Below are 14,775 nucleotides of genomic sequence, written 5' to 3' on the forward strand. Positions count from 1 at the left end.
GGAATTCCCTATGGATGCCGGCAACCCCCCAACGCCCCCGGAATTCCCTATGGATGCTGGCAGCCCCCAAAACCCCCAGAATTCCCTATGGATTCTAGCAGCCCCCAACCCCCCCGGAATTCCCTATGGATGCCGGCAGCCCCCCAAAACCCCCAGAATTCCCAATGGGGGCTGGCAGCCCTCAAACCCCCCAAAACCCCCCCAGAATTCCCTATGGATGCTGGCAGCCCCCCAAAACCCCCGGAATTCCCAATGGATGCTGGAAACCCCCCAATCCCCAGGAATTCCCTATGGATGCTGGAAACCCCCCAACCCCCAGGAATTCCCTATGGATGCCGGCAACCCCCCAACGCCCCCGGAATTCCCTATGGATGCTGGCAGCCCCCAAAACCCCCAGAATTCCCTATGGATTCTAGCAGCCCCCCAATCCCCCCGGAATTCCCAATGGGGGCTGGCAGCCCCCCAAAACCCCCCCGGAATTCCCTATGGATGCTGGAAGGCCCCCAACCCCGCCAGAATTCCCTATGGATGCTGGCAGCCCCCAACCCCCCCGGAATTCCCTATGGATGCTGGCAGCCCCCAACCCCCCTGGAATTCCCTATGGATGCTGGCAGCCCCCAACCCCCCCGGAATTCCCTATGGATGCTGGCAGCCCCCAACCCCCCCGGAATTCCCTATGGATGCCGGCAGCCCCCCAACCCCCCCGGAATTCCCTATGGATGCTGGCAGCCCCCAATCCCCCCGGAATTCCCTATGGATGCTGCTCCCGAGGACTCTCAGCCACCCCCAGCCCCCAGGGGCTCTCCTCTCCAAGCCCAGGGCTCAGGGAAGGTCCCTCCACGGCTCTGCCTCTTCCCAAGGGCCGGGAAGCGCCTCCAGAGCGGGACAGGGAGCAGGGCAGGGATCCGTGCCGGGAAAATCCGCTCGGGAAGCCCAGCTGGAGCCCACCTCCTCCACCAGGAGCCTGGCGTAGGACTTGACGGGCACCTCGATGAGGTTGGGGCCGTAGATCTTCCTCCTGCAGGGGGGGAACACAGGGAATTTTATCCTTATGGAAGGAGTTTGATCCTTGGGAAAGGGGAATTTTGTCCTTGGGAAAGGAAAGGGAAGGAATTTTAACCTTGGGGAGAAGAGAGGGAAGGAGTTTTATCATTGGGAAAGAATTTTGTCCTTGGGAAAAGAGAGGGAAAGAATTTTATCCTTGGGAAGGGAAAGGGAAGGAATTTTAACCTTGGAAGGAGTTTTATCATTGGGAAAGAATTCTGTCCTTGGGAAAAGAGAGGGAAAGAATTTTATCCTTGGGAAAGGAAAGGGAAGGAATTTTAACCTTGGGGAGAAGAGAGGGAAGGAGTTTTATCATTGGGAAAGAATTCTGTCCTTGGGAAAAGAGAGGGAAGGAGTTTTATCCTTGGGAATGGGAAGGAATTTTAACCTTGGGAAAGGGAAGGAATTTTAACCTTGGGAAAAGAGAGGGAAGGAGTTTAATTCTTGGGACAGGGAAGGAGTTTGATCCTTGGGAAAAGAGGGAAGGAATTTCACCCTTGGAAAAGAGGGAAGGAGTTTGATCCTTGGGAGGAGAGGTAAGGGGGTTTATCCTTGGGAAAAGGAAGGAATTTTATCCTTGGGAAAAGAGGGAAGGGGTTTCACCCTTGGGAAAAGAAAAGGAAGGAATTTCATCCTTGAGAAAAGAGGGATGGAGTTTTATTCTTTGGAAAGGGAAGGAGTTTGATCCTTGGGAAAAGGAAGAAATTTTATCTTTGGGAAAAGAGGGAAGGAATTTGATCTTTGGGAAAAGAGGGAAGCAGTTTCATCCTTGGGAAAAGCTGCATTTCCAACCCAAGGGCCCCTCATGCTGCCCAGACCCCCAAGAGGAGCCAGGTCATGTGGAGAAACCAATCCCAGGAATTCCATCCCACCCGGCAGTTTGGGGTCTGAGGCTCTGGGATTTCCTGGAATTTCCCCGTCCAGTTTGGGGTCTGAGGCTCTGGAATTTCCCCGTCCCATCTGGGGTGTGAGGCTCTGGGATTCCCTGGAATTTCCCCGTCCAATTTGGGGTGTGAGGATCTGGGATTTCCTGGAAAAGCCCTGTCCAGTTTGGAGTCTGAGGCTCTGGGATTTCCTGGAATTTCCCCGTCCAGTTTGGGGTCTGAGGCTCTGGGATTCCCTGGAAAAGCCCTGTCCAGTTTGGAGTCTGAGGCTCTGGGATTCCCTGGAAAAGCCCTGTCCAGTTTGGGGTCTGAGGCTCTGGGATTCCCTGGAAAAGCCCTGTCCAGTTTAGGGTCTGAGGCTCTGGAATTTCCCCGTCCAGTCTGGAGTGTGAGGCTCTGGGATTCCCTGGAAAAGCCCTGTCCAGTTTGGAGTCTGAGGCTCTGGGATTCCCTGGAATTTCCCCGTCCAGTTTGGGGTCTGAGGCTCTGGGATTCCCTGGAAAAGCCCTGTCCAGTTTGGAGTCTGAGGCTCTGGGATTCCCTGGAATTTCCCCGTCCAGTTTGGGGTCTGAGGCTCTGGGATTCCCTGGAAAAGCCCTGTCCAGTTTGGAGTCTGAGGCTCTGGGATTTCCTGGAAAAGCCCTGTCCAGTCTGGAGTCTGAGGCTCTGGAATTTCCCTGCCCAGTTTGGAGTCTGAGGCTCTGGGATTCCCTGGAAAAGCCCTGTCCAGTTTGGAGTCTGAGGCTCTGGAATTTCCCTGTCCAGTTTGGAGTCTGAGGCTCTGGGATTCCCTGGAAAAGCCCTGTCCAGTTTGGAGTCTGAGGCTCTGGAATTTCCCTGCCCAGTTTGGGGTCTGAGGCTCTGGGATTCCCTGGAAAAGCCCTGTCCAGTTTGGAGTCTGAGGCTCTGGAATTTCCCTGCCCAGTTTGGGGTCTGAGGCTCTGGGATTCCCTGGAAAAGCCCTGTCCAGTTTGGAGTCTGAGGCTCTGGGATTCCCTGGAAAAGCCCTGCTGGTGCTCCCCGGGACCTGCCGTGCCCACCTGGCGCCGTGCTCCTGCTGCTGCAGCCCGGCCCGGCTCAGGTGCAGCTCTGCGCAGGTGCAGCCCTCGTCCAGCACGCTGCGGAGCGAAGGGAAACAGGGAGAGAGTCAGAGGCAGCGGGAAGGACGGAACACACAGCCCGGCCAAGGACAGGGACAAACTGAGCCCCTCGGAAAGGGACAGTGCCCTGCTCCTGCTCCTTGGCCGCTCTGCAGCCCACGGCTGCCAAGGGAAGGCAACAAAAGGGGCACAGTCCGAGAGAGAGGCGGCAGTGCCCAGCCCTGCCAAACTGCCCCGGGCAGCTCCTGTGCTCCCGGGCACGGGAATTATATATATATTTATATATACACATATATATGTGTGTGTGTGTGTCGGAATCTGTGGTGTTGATGATCCCAAGATTGTAGAAAGTCTCTGTCTGTCAGCCCCGCTGCCAAAGCAGAAGCCAGAATTGGTCTGTGCTGGTTTCCAGGTTGTTTATTCTGTTTATCTCTCACATGTTCTGCTGCCCTGCCCAGCTCTGTCCTGCAGGGCAGCGTGTGGGGCTCTGCCCTCAGTGGGATGTGACAAACATTAAATACCAGAAACTCCCTGGGCTGCATTTACAATAACGTGCCAATATCTGTCACCTACGTTGGACAGTGTGTCCCCAGCCTGAACCAACAGAAAAATGCCAACACCACAGTGAGACATGGAGGGCATGAAGAAGGAGAAAAAGGACAAGACACACCCAATTTCCTCCATCTTGTCCCCTTTGGACCCCTAATCTAGAATCCTAAAATTTTACTTTTGCACCCGTGCCACACTTAATTATTACTTCTATCAAACACTCAGAGCTGGTAATTGATCCTGTAAGATGGAAAACTCTTTTCCATGGACAGAGATCACAGCCAGTGTCTCTGGGGGCTCTGTCCAGGGGGGTTCTGACCCCTGCCAGGGCAGCCAGAGGGAAGCTCTGCATTCCCACGTGTGTGTTTTCCTCTAGACATGAATCCCAAGATTCCCTTTCCAACCCCAGAAATGCTGTATTTGCTTATTTCTAACGCTGATTTCTGCTCCAGCATTCCCAAAGTCCCGGGAGCCCGAGGGCACCAGGGGCTGAGGGTGATGTCGGAGGGTTTGGAGCTTTTTTATTTTCCGTGTGTTTTCAACCTGCAGTTCTTTAGTGCAGAATTCCAAACTCCACACAGGCTCAGCTGCTGCTCTCCAGTTTTGGGCACACACAAGAATTCCTCTCAAGGAATTCCTCTCCTGAGGGAGCTGGGAATGGGAATGGCAGGAATGTTGGGATTCAGGAGGATCCAGGAGGGTCCTGAGGGAGCTCAGGGAGTGGAAATGCTGGGATCCAGGAGGACCCTGAGGAGCAGGAATGTTTGGATCCAGGAGGATCCAGGAGGATCCAGGAGGACCCTGAGGGAGCGGGAATGTTTGGATCCAGGAGGATCCAGGAGGATCCAGGAGGACCCCGAGGGAGCAGGAATGTTTGGATCCAGGAGGATCCAGGAGGACCCTGAGGAGCAGGAATGGTGGGATCCAGGAGGATCCAGGAGGATCCAGGAGGAGGATGCAGGAGGAGCAGGAATGGCAGGCTCTGGGAGGATCCAGGAGGATCCAGGAGGAGGATCCAGGAGGACCCTGAGGAGCAGGAATGGGGGCCCTGGGAGTACCTGACCCTGCAGAAGGCCTGCCGCCGCTCCAGCCACACGTAGCGCATTCCCTGGAACAGGTAATACCTCAGGAGGTTCTTCTGCCGGACACGGAGGGGACAAAAAGGGTGAGCGGCGTGTGCAGGGACAGGGACAGGCCTTGGGGACGGGGAAGGTCCCGCGGCCACCTCGTCCTTGTCGTGCAGCCGCACGGTGTCACGGCTCTCGTCCTCGTCCGGCACCGCCAGCGCCACGCCGCTGCCGCGCTCGGCCTGCGCCCCGGGGTGCTGCTCCAGGCTGCCGAGGGAACCGGGCTCAGGCACGGCGTGTCACCCTCCCCTTGGGGACACCCGGGCTCAGGCACGGTGTGCCACCCTCCCCTTGGGGACATTGGGGCTCAGGCACGGCGTGTCACCCTCCCCTTGGGGACATTGGGGCTCAGGCACGGTGTGTCACCCTCCCCTTGGGGACATCGGGGCTCAGGCACGGCGTGTCACCCTCCCCTTGGGGACATTGGGGCTCAGGCACGGCGTGTCACCCACCCCTGGGGACACCCGGGCTCAGGCACCCTCCCCTGGGGACACCCGGGCTCAGGCACGGCGTGCCACCCTCCCTGGGGACACCCGGGCTCAGACATGGCGTGTCACCCTCCCCTGGGGACACCCAGGCTCAATCACCCTCCCTGGGGACACCCGGGCTCAGGCACCCTTCCTAAGGGACACGTGTGCCCGGTCCCCCTCCCTTGGGGACACCCGTGCCCATCCTTTGGGAACACCCGTGCCCATCCTTTGGGGACACCCGTGCCCATCCTTGGGGACACCCGTGCCCATCCTTTGGGAACACCCGTGCCCAGCGTGGGGACACCCGTGCCCAGTTTGGGGACACCTGTGCCCATCCTTTGGGGACACCCGTGCCCAGTTTGGGGACACCCGTGGCCAGTTTGGGGACCCCGTGGCCAGTTTGGGGACCCTGTGGCCAGTTTGGGGACACCCGTGCCCAGTTTGGGGACCCCGTGCCCAGTTTGGGGACCCCGTGGCCAGTTTGGGGACACCCGTGCCCAGTTTGGGGACCCCGTGGCCAGGCCCGGCTCACCCGGCCTCGCCCAGCGGCTCCGTCAGCACCTGGGTGGTGAAGCACTGCCCGAAGCGGTCCTGGAACACAGGGAGGGGCTGGCAGGACACGGGAATGACATGGAGGGACACGGGAATGGCATGGAGGGACACGGGAATGGCATGGAGGGACACGGGAATGGCATGGCAGGGCACGGGAATGGCATGGAGGGACACAGGAATGACATGGCAGGACACGGGAATGGCATGGCAGGACATGGGAATGGCATGGCAGGACACGGGAATGACATGGCAGGGACATGGGAATGGCATGGAGGGACACGGGAATTCCATGGCAGGGACATGGGAATGGCCTGGCAGGACATGGGTATGCCATGGCAGGACACGGGAATGACATGGAGGGACACGGGAATGGCATGGCAGGACACGGGAATGGCATGGAGGGACACGGGAATGACATGGCAGGGCACAGGAATGGCATGGAGGGACATGGGAATGGCATGGAGGGACACGGGAATGCCATGGAGGGACACGGGAATGACATGGCAGGACACGGGAATGACATGGAGGGACACGGGAATGCCATGGCAGGACACGGGAATGACATGGCAGGACATGGGAATGACATGGCAGGACACGGGAATGCCATGGCAGGACACGGGAATGCCCGGCGTGCCCCCAGCTCCTTCCAGACCCGGGAATCCCGGGAATCCCGGGAATCCTGGGAATCCCGGGAATCCCACACCCGTCCCGGGTGCTGGCCGAGGTTTGGGGACAACGCAGGGAAATTCCAAGCGCGGTAGGATGAGACGGAAAGGGGAACCGTGGAGTTATTTTAGGAATAACTGATTCCTGGAATGGGGCAATCCCAGGAATGATGGCAATAATGGCAATAAATTCCTGGAATAATCGGGTGCCTGAGGGAAGGAGACGCCCGACACAGGCAGGACAAGGAGAGAAACATTCCCAGGGAATGCTCTTGTTGGGAACCCGGGCAGAGCCCAACCCTGGATCCAGAATCCAACCCCAGATCCACAGAATCCACCCTGGATCAAGAGAATCCCACCCCAGATCCACAGAATCCAACCCCAAACCCACAGAATCCAAACCCAGATCTAGAGAATCCCACCCCAGATCCACAGAATCCCACCCCAAACCCACAGAATCCAACCCCAGATCCACAGAATCCCACCCCAGATCCACAGAATCCACCCTGGATCAAGAGAATCCAACCCAGATCTAGAGAACCCCACCCCAAACCCACAGAATCCAACCCCAGATCCACGGAATCCCACCCCAGACCCACAGAACCCAGTCCCAGACCCACAGAACCCCACCCCAGACCCACAGAATCCCACCCCAGACCCACAGAACCCAGTCCCAGACCCACAGAACCCTGTCCCAGACCCACAGAGCCCCACCCCAGACCCACAGAACCCAGTCCCAGACCCACAGAGCTCCACCCCAGACCCACAGAATCCCACTCCAGACCCACAGAACCCCACCCCAGACCCACAGAACCCTGTCCCAGACCCACAGAGCCCCACCCCAGACCCACAGAACCCAGTCCCAGACCCACAGAGCCCCACCCCAGACCCACAGAACCCAGTCCCAGACCCACCGAGCCCCACCCCAGACCCACAGAATCTCACCCCAGACCCACAGAACCCCACCCCAGACCCACAGAACCCCACCCCAGACCCACAGAACCCCACCCCAGACCCACCGAGCCCCACCCCAGACCCACAGAGCCCCACCCCAGACCCACAGAACCCCACCCCAGACCCACAGAGCCCCACCCCAGACCCACAGAACCCCACCCCAGACCCACAGAACCCCACCCCAGACCCACCGAGCCCCACCCCAGACCCACAGAACCCTGTCCCAGACCCACAGAGCCCCACCCCAGACCCCCCGAGCCCCCCGGCCGGGTCCCACGGGACTCACCCTGATGATGAGCGTGTCGGCCTGGCCCAGGGCGCAGGGCTGGCACTTGGCCTGCACCTCCAGGCCGGGCTTCCAGTGGAAGATCAGCGGGAGCAGCCCCGCGCTCAGCACGGAGCCCGCCTGGCACAGCAGCGCCCGCCACGCCCGGCGCCGGTACCCCCACACCTCCTACGGGAGCAGGGGGCAGGCACGGGAATCACACCGGGAACCACCGGGAATCATTGGGAATCACACTGGGAATCATACCGGGAACCACCGGGAATCATTGGGAATCACACTGGGAATTACACTGGGAACCACCGGGAATCATTAGGAATCACACTGGGAATCACACTGGGAACCACCGGGAACCACCGGGAATCACACAGGGAACCAACGGGAATTACACTGGGAATTACACTGGGAATTACACTGGGAATCACACCGGGAACCACCGGGAATCACCGGGAATCACACTGGGAATTACACCGGGAACCAACGGGAATCACCGGCAATCACACTGGGAACCACCGGGAATTACACTGGGAACTACCGGGAATCACCAGGAATCACACAGGGAACCAACGGGAACCACCGGGAATCACACTGGGAATTACACTGGGAACCACCGGGAATCACCAGGAATTACACTGGGAATCACACTGGGAACCACCGGGAATCACCGGGAATCACACTGGGAACCACTGGGAATCACCGGGAATTACACTGGGAACCACCAGGAATTACACTGGGAATCACACAGAACCACCGGGAATCACTGGGAAGTACACTGGGAACCACTGGGAATTAATCAATGGGAATCAGTCACTGGGAACCACTGGGAATGACCAGGAATCACTGGGAATCAATCACTGGGAATCAGTCACTGGGAATGAATCAATGGGAATCACCAGGAAACAATCCCTGGAATCAATCGGAATCAATTACTGGGAATCAATCCCTGGAATCACTGGGAATCAATCCCTGGGAATCCCTGGGAATCAATCCCTGGGAATCAATCACCTGCACCCGGCTGCTCACCCGGAATTCCACCACCGACCGCTAAACCCTGAACCCCCAAAATCCCGGCGTGACCCAAGCCCCGTCAGGGCAAGCCGAGGGGCTGGAAGAGCAGGATCCGGAGGTGTGGGAAGCACCGGGAGGGGCGCGGGGGACCCCCGGCAGGACCTACCATGCGGGCCGCCTCCGCGTCCGGCCGCAGCGTCCCGTAGCCCGGGCGCCGGGCGCCCAGCAGCCGGCTGCTGTCTGCAAATCCAGCAGAAACACGGAGCAGGGTCAGCCCCGGGGCCGGGCTCCCGGCGATGCCATCCCGGCATCCCGCTGCCCCCCGCGCATGTGACGGTCACGGGGAGCAGCCCCGGGATTTCTGGCGTTCTCCCAGCGCCTCAGCGGGCACGGGCAGGGAGCAGGGCTGGGCCCGAGCCAGGCCGGCTCTCCCTGAACGCTGTTCCGGCTCCTTTTGTTCCTTGTTTGCTCCCTGGAATTGCTCCTGGACGCTGAAAAAATTGGCATTTCCCGGTTTTGACCGGGCGCCGATTCCCGACGGGCTCCGCTGCACCCCAAAGCCCAGCCTTGGAAATTGGGATCGGGGATCATCCCTGGGATCATCCCAGGTGGGATCTCAACCATCACCCTCCGAGCCTGAAGATGAACTTGCTCATTCCATAAATCCAGCATGGATTAAGAGTCACTGAGTCTGCTCATTCCATAAATCCAGCATGGATTACCTGAGCCTGCTCATTCCCTAAATCCAGGATGGATTACCTGAGCCTGCTCATTCCCTAAATCCAGGATGGATTACGAGTCCCTGAGCCTGCTCATTCCCCAAATCCAGGATGGATTACGAGTCCCTGAGCCTGCTCGTTCCCAAATCCAGGATGGATTACGAGTCCCTGAGCCTGCTCATTCCCTAAATCCAGGATGGATTACAAATCCCTGAGCCTGCTCATTCCCCAAATCCAGGATGGATTACAAATCCCTGAGCCTGCTCATTCCCCAAATCCAGGATGGATTACAAATCCCTGAGCCTGCTCGTTCCCAAATCCAGGATGGATTACAAGTCCCTGAGCCTGCTCATTCCCTAAATCCAGGATGGATTACGAGTCCCTGAGCCTGCTCATTCCCCAAATCCAGGATGGATTACAAATCCCTGAGCCTGCTCGTTCCCAAATCCAGGATGGATTACGAGTCCCTGAGCCTGCTCGTTCCCCAAAATCCAGGATGGATTACAAATCCCTGAGCCTGCTCGTTCCCAAATCCAGGATGGATTACGATCACGGCATTCCCAAGGCTGGGATCTCACAGCAGCTCTGGGGAGGTGACGCGTGGCACAGGCTCGGAGCCGGGAGCTGCTCCCACTCCTGGAACACGTGGATATTTCCTGCCTGGGCCAGGGCCGGGTTTCCAGGAGGGCACTGAGGCCAGCTCAAGGGTTTAGACTGGAAAAACCGCCCGGGCTGGATTCCTGCTGCTCCTGTCCTCTGCAGGGGACAGAAGCTGCTCATTAAAACCATTCCCTGGTTTTGGTGATCCCGGTCTGGGGGATCCATCTCCAGCTCCGGTGTCGCTCCACGGGATAAATTTGGAGGGGAGGAGCTGGGGGACGAGCCTGAGGGACGGTTCAGTAAAACAAAAGCTGTCCCAGAAACCAAGGGAAGGAAAGGAGGGGTCAGCTGTCCCCAGTGCCAGCCTCCAACGCTGCAAAAATTGGGAATTCAGCAGCAGGGACAGCGGGAGTGCTGCTCTTCCCAAGGGCAGGACAAAGGACAGGGCAGGGGGCGATGGGTCTCGCACAAGGGCTTTTCCCGGGATCTGCAGGAGGGGGAAAAGTGTCCAAACAACCCGAGATCAGCCCAGTTCCCTTCCCGGAGCCGCTGGGCAGCGGGAAGCCTGGCCCGCCCCTCTCCTTAGGGAATTATCCCGGCTTTTCCCGATCCTAAAGCAACAAATGCTCGGGAGGAACGAGTGGCTCCGCACAGCCCGGTCCCCGCGGGATCCCAGCCCCGTTCCGGTGGGACCCCAGCCCCGGTCCGGTGGGATCCCAGCCCCGTCCGGGGGGATCCCAGCCCCGTTCCGGTGGGATCCCAGCCCCGGTCCCCGCGGGATCCCAGCCCCGTTCCGGGGGGATCCCAGCCCCGTTCCGGGGGGATCCCAGCCCCGTTCCGGGGGGATCCCAGCCCCGTTCCGGTGGGATCCCAGCCCCGCTCCGGGGGGATCCCAGCCCCGTTCCGGGGGGATGCCAGCCCCGCTCCTGTGGGATCCCAGCCCCGCTCCGGTGGGATCCCAGCCCCGTTCCGGTGGGATCCCAGCCCCGCTCCGGGGGGATCCCAGCCCGGTCCGGTGGGATCCCAGCCCCGTTCCGGTGGGATCCCAGCCCCGTTCCGGTGGGATCCCAGCCCCGCTCCGGTGGGATCCCAGCCCGGTCCGGGGGGATCCCAGCCCTGTCCCCGCGGGATCCCAGCCCGGTCCGGTGGGATCCCAGCCCCGCTCCGAGGGGATTCCAGCCCCGCTCCGGTGGGATCCCAGCCCCGCTCCGAGGGGATTCCAGCCCCGCTCCGGGGGGATCCCAGCCCGGTCCGGTGGGATCCCAGCCCCGCTCCGGGGGGATCCCAGCCCGGTCCGGTGGGATCCCAGCCCCGTTCCGGTGGGATCCCTCCCATCCCGGCTGTTCCCAAAGCTCGGCGGGCGAGGAAAGCCCCGGCACAGACTCACCCCGCCGCATCCGCTCCCGGTGGGGTGGGACGGCCGGGAAAGGTGGGACCGGCCGGGATGGGGTTGGGATAGGTGGGATCGGGAAAGGTGGGATCGGGAAAGGTGGGATCGGCCGGGAAAGGTGGGATCGGCCGGGATGGGGTTGGGAAAGGTGGGATCGGGAAAGGTGGGATCGGCCGGGAAAGGTGGGATCGGCCGGGATGGGATCGGGAAAGGTGGGATCGGGAAAGGTGGGATCGGGAAAGGTGGGATCGGCCGGGATGGGGTCGGGAAAGGTGGGATCGGGAAAGGTGGGATCAGTCAGGATAGGATCGGGCGGGCTGGGATCGGGGGGGTTGGGGTCTGTCGGGGGCGGGGGGATCGGTCAGGATGGGATCGGGATAGGTGGGATCGGCCGGGATGGGGTCGGGAAAGGTGGGGTCGGTCAGGATGGGGTCGGTCGGGCTGGGGTCGGGAAAGGTGGGATCGGCCGGGAAAGGTGGGAACAGTTAGGATGGGATCAGTCGGGATGGGATCGGCCGGGATGGGATCGGTCGGGATGGGATCGGTCGGGCTGGGATCGGCCGGGATGGGGTCGGGAAAGGTGGGGTCGGTCCGGATGGGATCGGCCGGGATGGGGTCGGGAAAGGTGGGATCGGCCGGGATGGGGTCGGGAAAGGTGGGGTCGGTCCGGATGGGATCGGTCGGGCTGGGATCGGTCAGGATGGGATCGGTCGGGATGGGATCGGCCAGGATGGGGTCGGGAAAGGTGGGGTCGGTCCGGATGGGATCGGTCGGGCTGGGATCGGTCAGGATGGGATCGGTCAGGATGGGATCGGGAAAGGTGGGGTCGGTCGGGATGGGATCGGCCGGGATGGGATCGGTCGGGTTGGGATCGGTCGGGCTGGGATCGGTCAGGATGGGGTCGGGAAAGGTGGGATCGGCCGGGATGGGGTCGGGAAAGGTGGGGTCGGTCCGGATGGGGTCGGGAAAGGTGGGGTCGGTCCGGATGGGATCGGTAGGGCTGGGATCGGCCGGGATGGGGTCGGGAAAGGTGGGGTCGGCCGGGCCGGGACCGGCAGCGCCGCCATCCCCGCGGCCGCGCCGGGCGGATCCGGAGCGGAGCCCCAGCCCCGAGGCCGCTCCTCGTCGGCAAACACGGCGCGGGGGCTCCTGGATGGGCCCTCCCCGCCCGCGGATCCCGGGAATTCCCCCGAGCCCTGCAAGAGCTCCGCTCTCTGCTTCCCCCTCCGCCACTAAAACCGGGATTAGCAGGAGGAAAAGCGCCAGGAGAGGCTGGAATCCCGGGAAAGGCTCGGGATGCACCGGCCCCGGGGAAGGGGGGAGCCAAGATCCCGCGCTGAGGAAGGATGTACACGGCCAAAATCCCAGCTGGAATTGCGGGCAGCGGCCTGGCTCCGAGTGCAGGCCCTGCCCTGTCCCTTCTGGCGGAAATTTGGGAAGAGGCTGCTCTGGATGTCCCCACAGGCACTGCACATCCCGGCAGGCGGGGTGAACCCTGGGACTGCAGCGCAGAGCCAGAAGGGATCCAAGATCTTGGATCGGGATCCAACACCTGGCTGGGGTCAGCTGGGAGTGCCTGGACAGTCCTTGGGCAGCACCACCCGTCTGTCTGTCCATCCATGGATCCATGCCTTCATCCATGCCTTTATCCATCCATCCATCCATCCATCCATCATCCATCCATCCATCATCCATCCATCCATCCATCCATCCATCCATCATCCATCCATCCATCCATCATCCATCCATCCATCCATCCATCCATCATCCATCCATCATCCATCCATCCATCCATCCATCCATCCATCATCCATCCATCCATCATCCATCCATCCATCCATCCATCCATCCATCATCCATCCATCCATCCATCATCCATCCATCATCCATCCATCCATCATCCATCCATCATCCATCCATCCATCCATCCATCCATCCATTCATCCATCATCCATCCATCATCCATCCATCATCCATCCATCATCCATCCATCCATCCATCCATCCATCCATCCATCCATCCATTCATCCATCCATCCATCCATCCATCATCCATCCATCATCCATCCATCCATGGATCCCACAGAACTGATCCCAGTGGGACAGGGACACTCTGTCCTTCCATGGATCCCAGAGAACTGATCCCAGCAGGACAGGGACACTCTGCCCTTCCCGTGGATCCCACACACGGATCCCGATCCCGCGCCGCTGGACCAAACGTGTCCGACCGGGCGGTCAGGTTCTCCTGGAAAAATGGCCCAAGGCTGGAGGAACAAAGGCTGAGAAGGGCCTGATCCAAGGTGGGGACGTGGAAAACCGGGATTTGGACTCCGCAGTTCTGGCAAATCCACGCTTGGGCATCAAACCCTTGAGACAGCCGAGGAACGAATTCCCGGGAATCCCCAGCAGTGGTCTGCCCGCGGCAGTTGTGGTTTGGGATTTTGGGAGAGGTCCCCGGCGAGGAGCGGGGCAGCGCTGGCTGCGCCGTGTGCCGGTGACATCCCGGCATTCCAACCCTTCGGGCACAGGGGCATCCTCCCTGGCACCCCAACCCCGCTGCCAGCCGGGAGGGAAGTGCCAGGAACATCATGGCTTGGGAACACCGCGGGATGAGAGGGGCCTCGCTTCCCAATCCCACATTTCCTGGTCAATGAGGGCTCAGGAAGAGGAGCCGCGCTGCCGGCATTCCCCTCGGGAAGTGAGGAACCGGCGTGGGAACATCTCCTGCAACCCCCTGAATTCGGAACTCGGGGAAAAAGGGGGAGCTTTGACCCCCCGAGCGCTGCTGGGCTGCGGATCGGGATCGGGGCGAGGGGGATCCCAGGGGATCCGAGCGGGATCCCACAGGGACAGAAGCTCTGGAGCACCCAGGGGTGTCCCCCATGCCCCACTGCCCTTCCTGGAGGAAAGGGGAAAGGTCCCTCGGCAGCGCCGCTCCCGCCTTCCCGGGAACGGGAATCCCGGCCGGGAGCCCTGGAAGGATCCGGAGCCCCGGGTGCCCTTTTCCCACCCAGCACCACGTTCCGTCCTTCATCCATGAAAAATCCCCGGGACAGCTCCGGGATGGGATCTGAGGGTGACGGGTCCTTCCCGACCCCAAACCCCAACCCCGTTCTCCAGCATCCCCGTGGGAGAGGGACGGGAGCGTTCCCAAATTCTGGGTGGGATCCACCCGCGGGAAGCAGCTCTGGGGGGCCAGGGGGATCCCGCTGTGGGGTTTGGGGGGTTTGGAGAATTTGGGGCTTGGGGGATTGGGAAAGTTTGGGGTTTGGGGGTTTTGGAGTTTGGGGGGTTTGGAGAGTTTGGGGTTTGGGGGTTTGGAGTTTGGGGGGTTTGGAGAGTTTGGGGCTTGGGGGATTGGGAAAGTTTGGGGGTTTTGGAGTTTGGGGGGTTTGGAAAGTTTGGGGGGTTTGGAGAGTTTGGGGTTTGGA

At 60.6% G+C, this 14,775-nt stretch overlaps 1 protein-coding gene across 1 annotated transcript in view; it reads right to left on the reverse strand.

Moving 5' to 3' along the window:
* ATP13A2 (ATPase cation transporting 13A2) overlaps positions 1-8,897 on the reverse strand; it is a 32,103-nt gene extending 23,206 nt beyond the window's left edge. The window contains exons 1-7 of the mRNA XM_021549403.2: positions 8,803-8,897; positions 7,632-7,799; positions 5,707-5,765; positions 4,803-4,911; positions 4,636-4,715; positions 2,969-3,046; positions 949-1,018 (exon numbers count right to left, since the gene is read on the reverse strand). Of these exons, the coding sequence (XP_021405078.2) occupies positions 949-1,018; positions 2,969-3,046; positions 4,636-4,715; positions 4,803-4,911; positions 5,707-5,765; positions 7,632-7,799; positions 8,803-8,805 (567 nt within the window). The 5' untranslated portion in view covers positions 8,806-8,897. The remainder of the gene's footprint in view (positions 1-948; positions 1,019-2,968; positions 3,047-4,635; positions 4,716-4,802; positions 4,912-5,706; positions 5,766-7,631; positions 7,800-8,802) is intronic.
* Positions 8,898-14,775: the final 5,878 nt, after the last annotated feature.

The sequence above is a fragment of the Lonchura striata genome, chromosome 24 (genome assembly GCF_046129695.1).
Source record: "Lonchura striata isolate bLonStr1 chromosome 24, bLonStr1.mat, whole genome shotgun sequence".
NCBI classification, from domain to species: domain Eukaryota; kingdom Metazoa; phylum Chordata; class Aves; order Passeriformes; family Estrildidae; genus Lonchura; species Lonchura striata.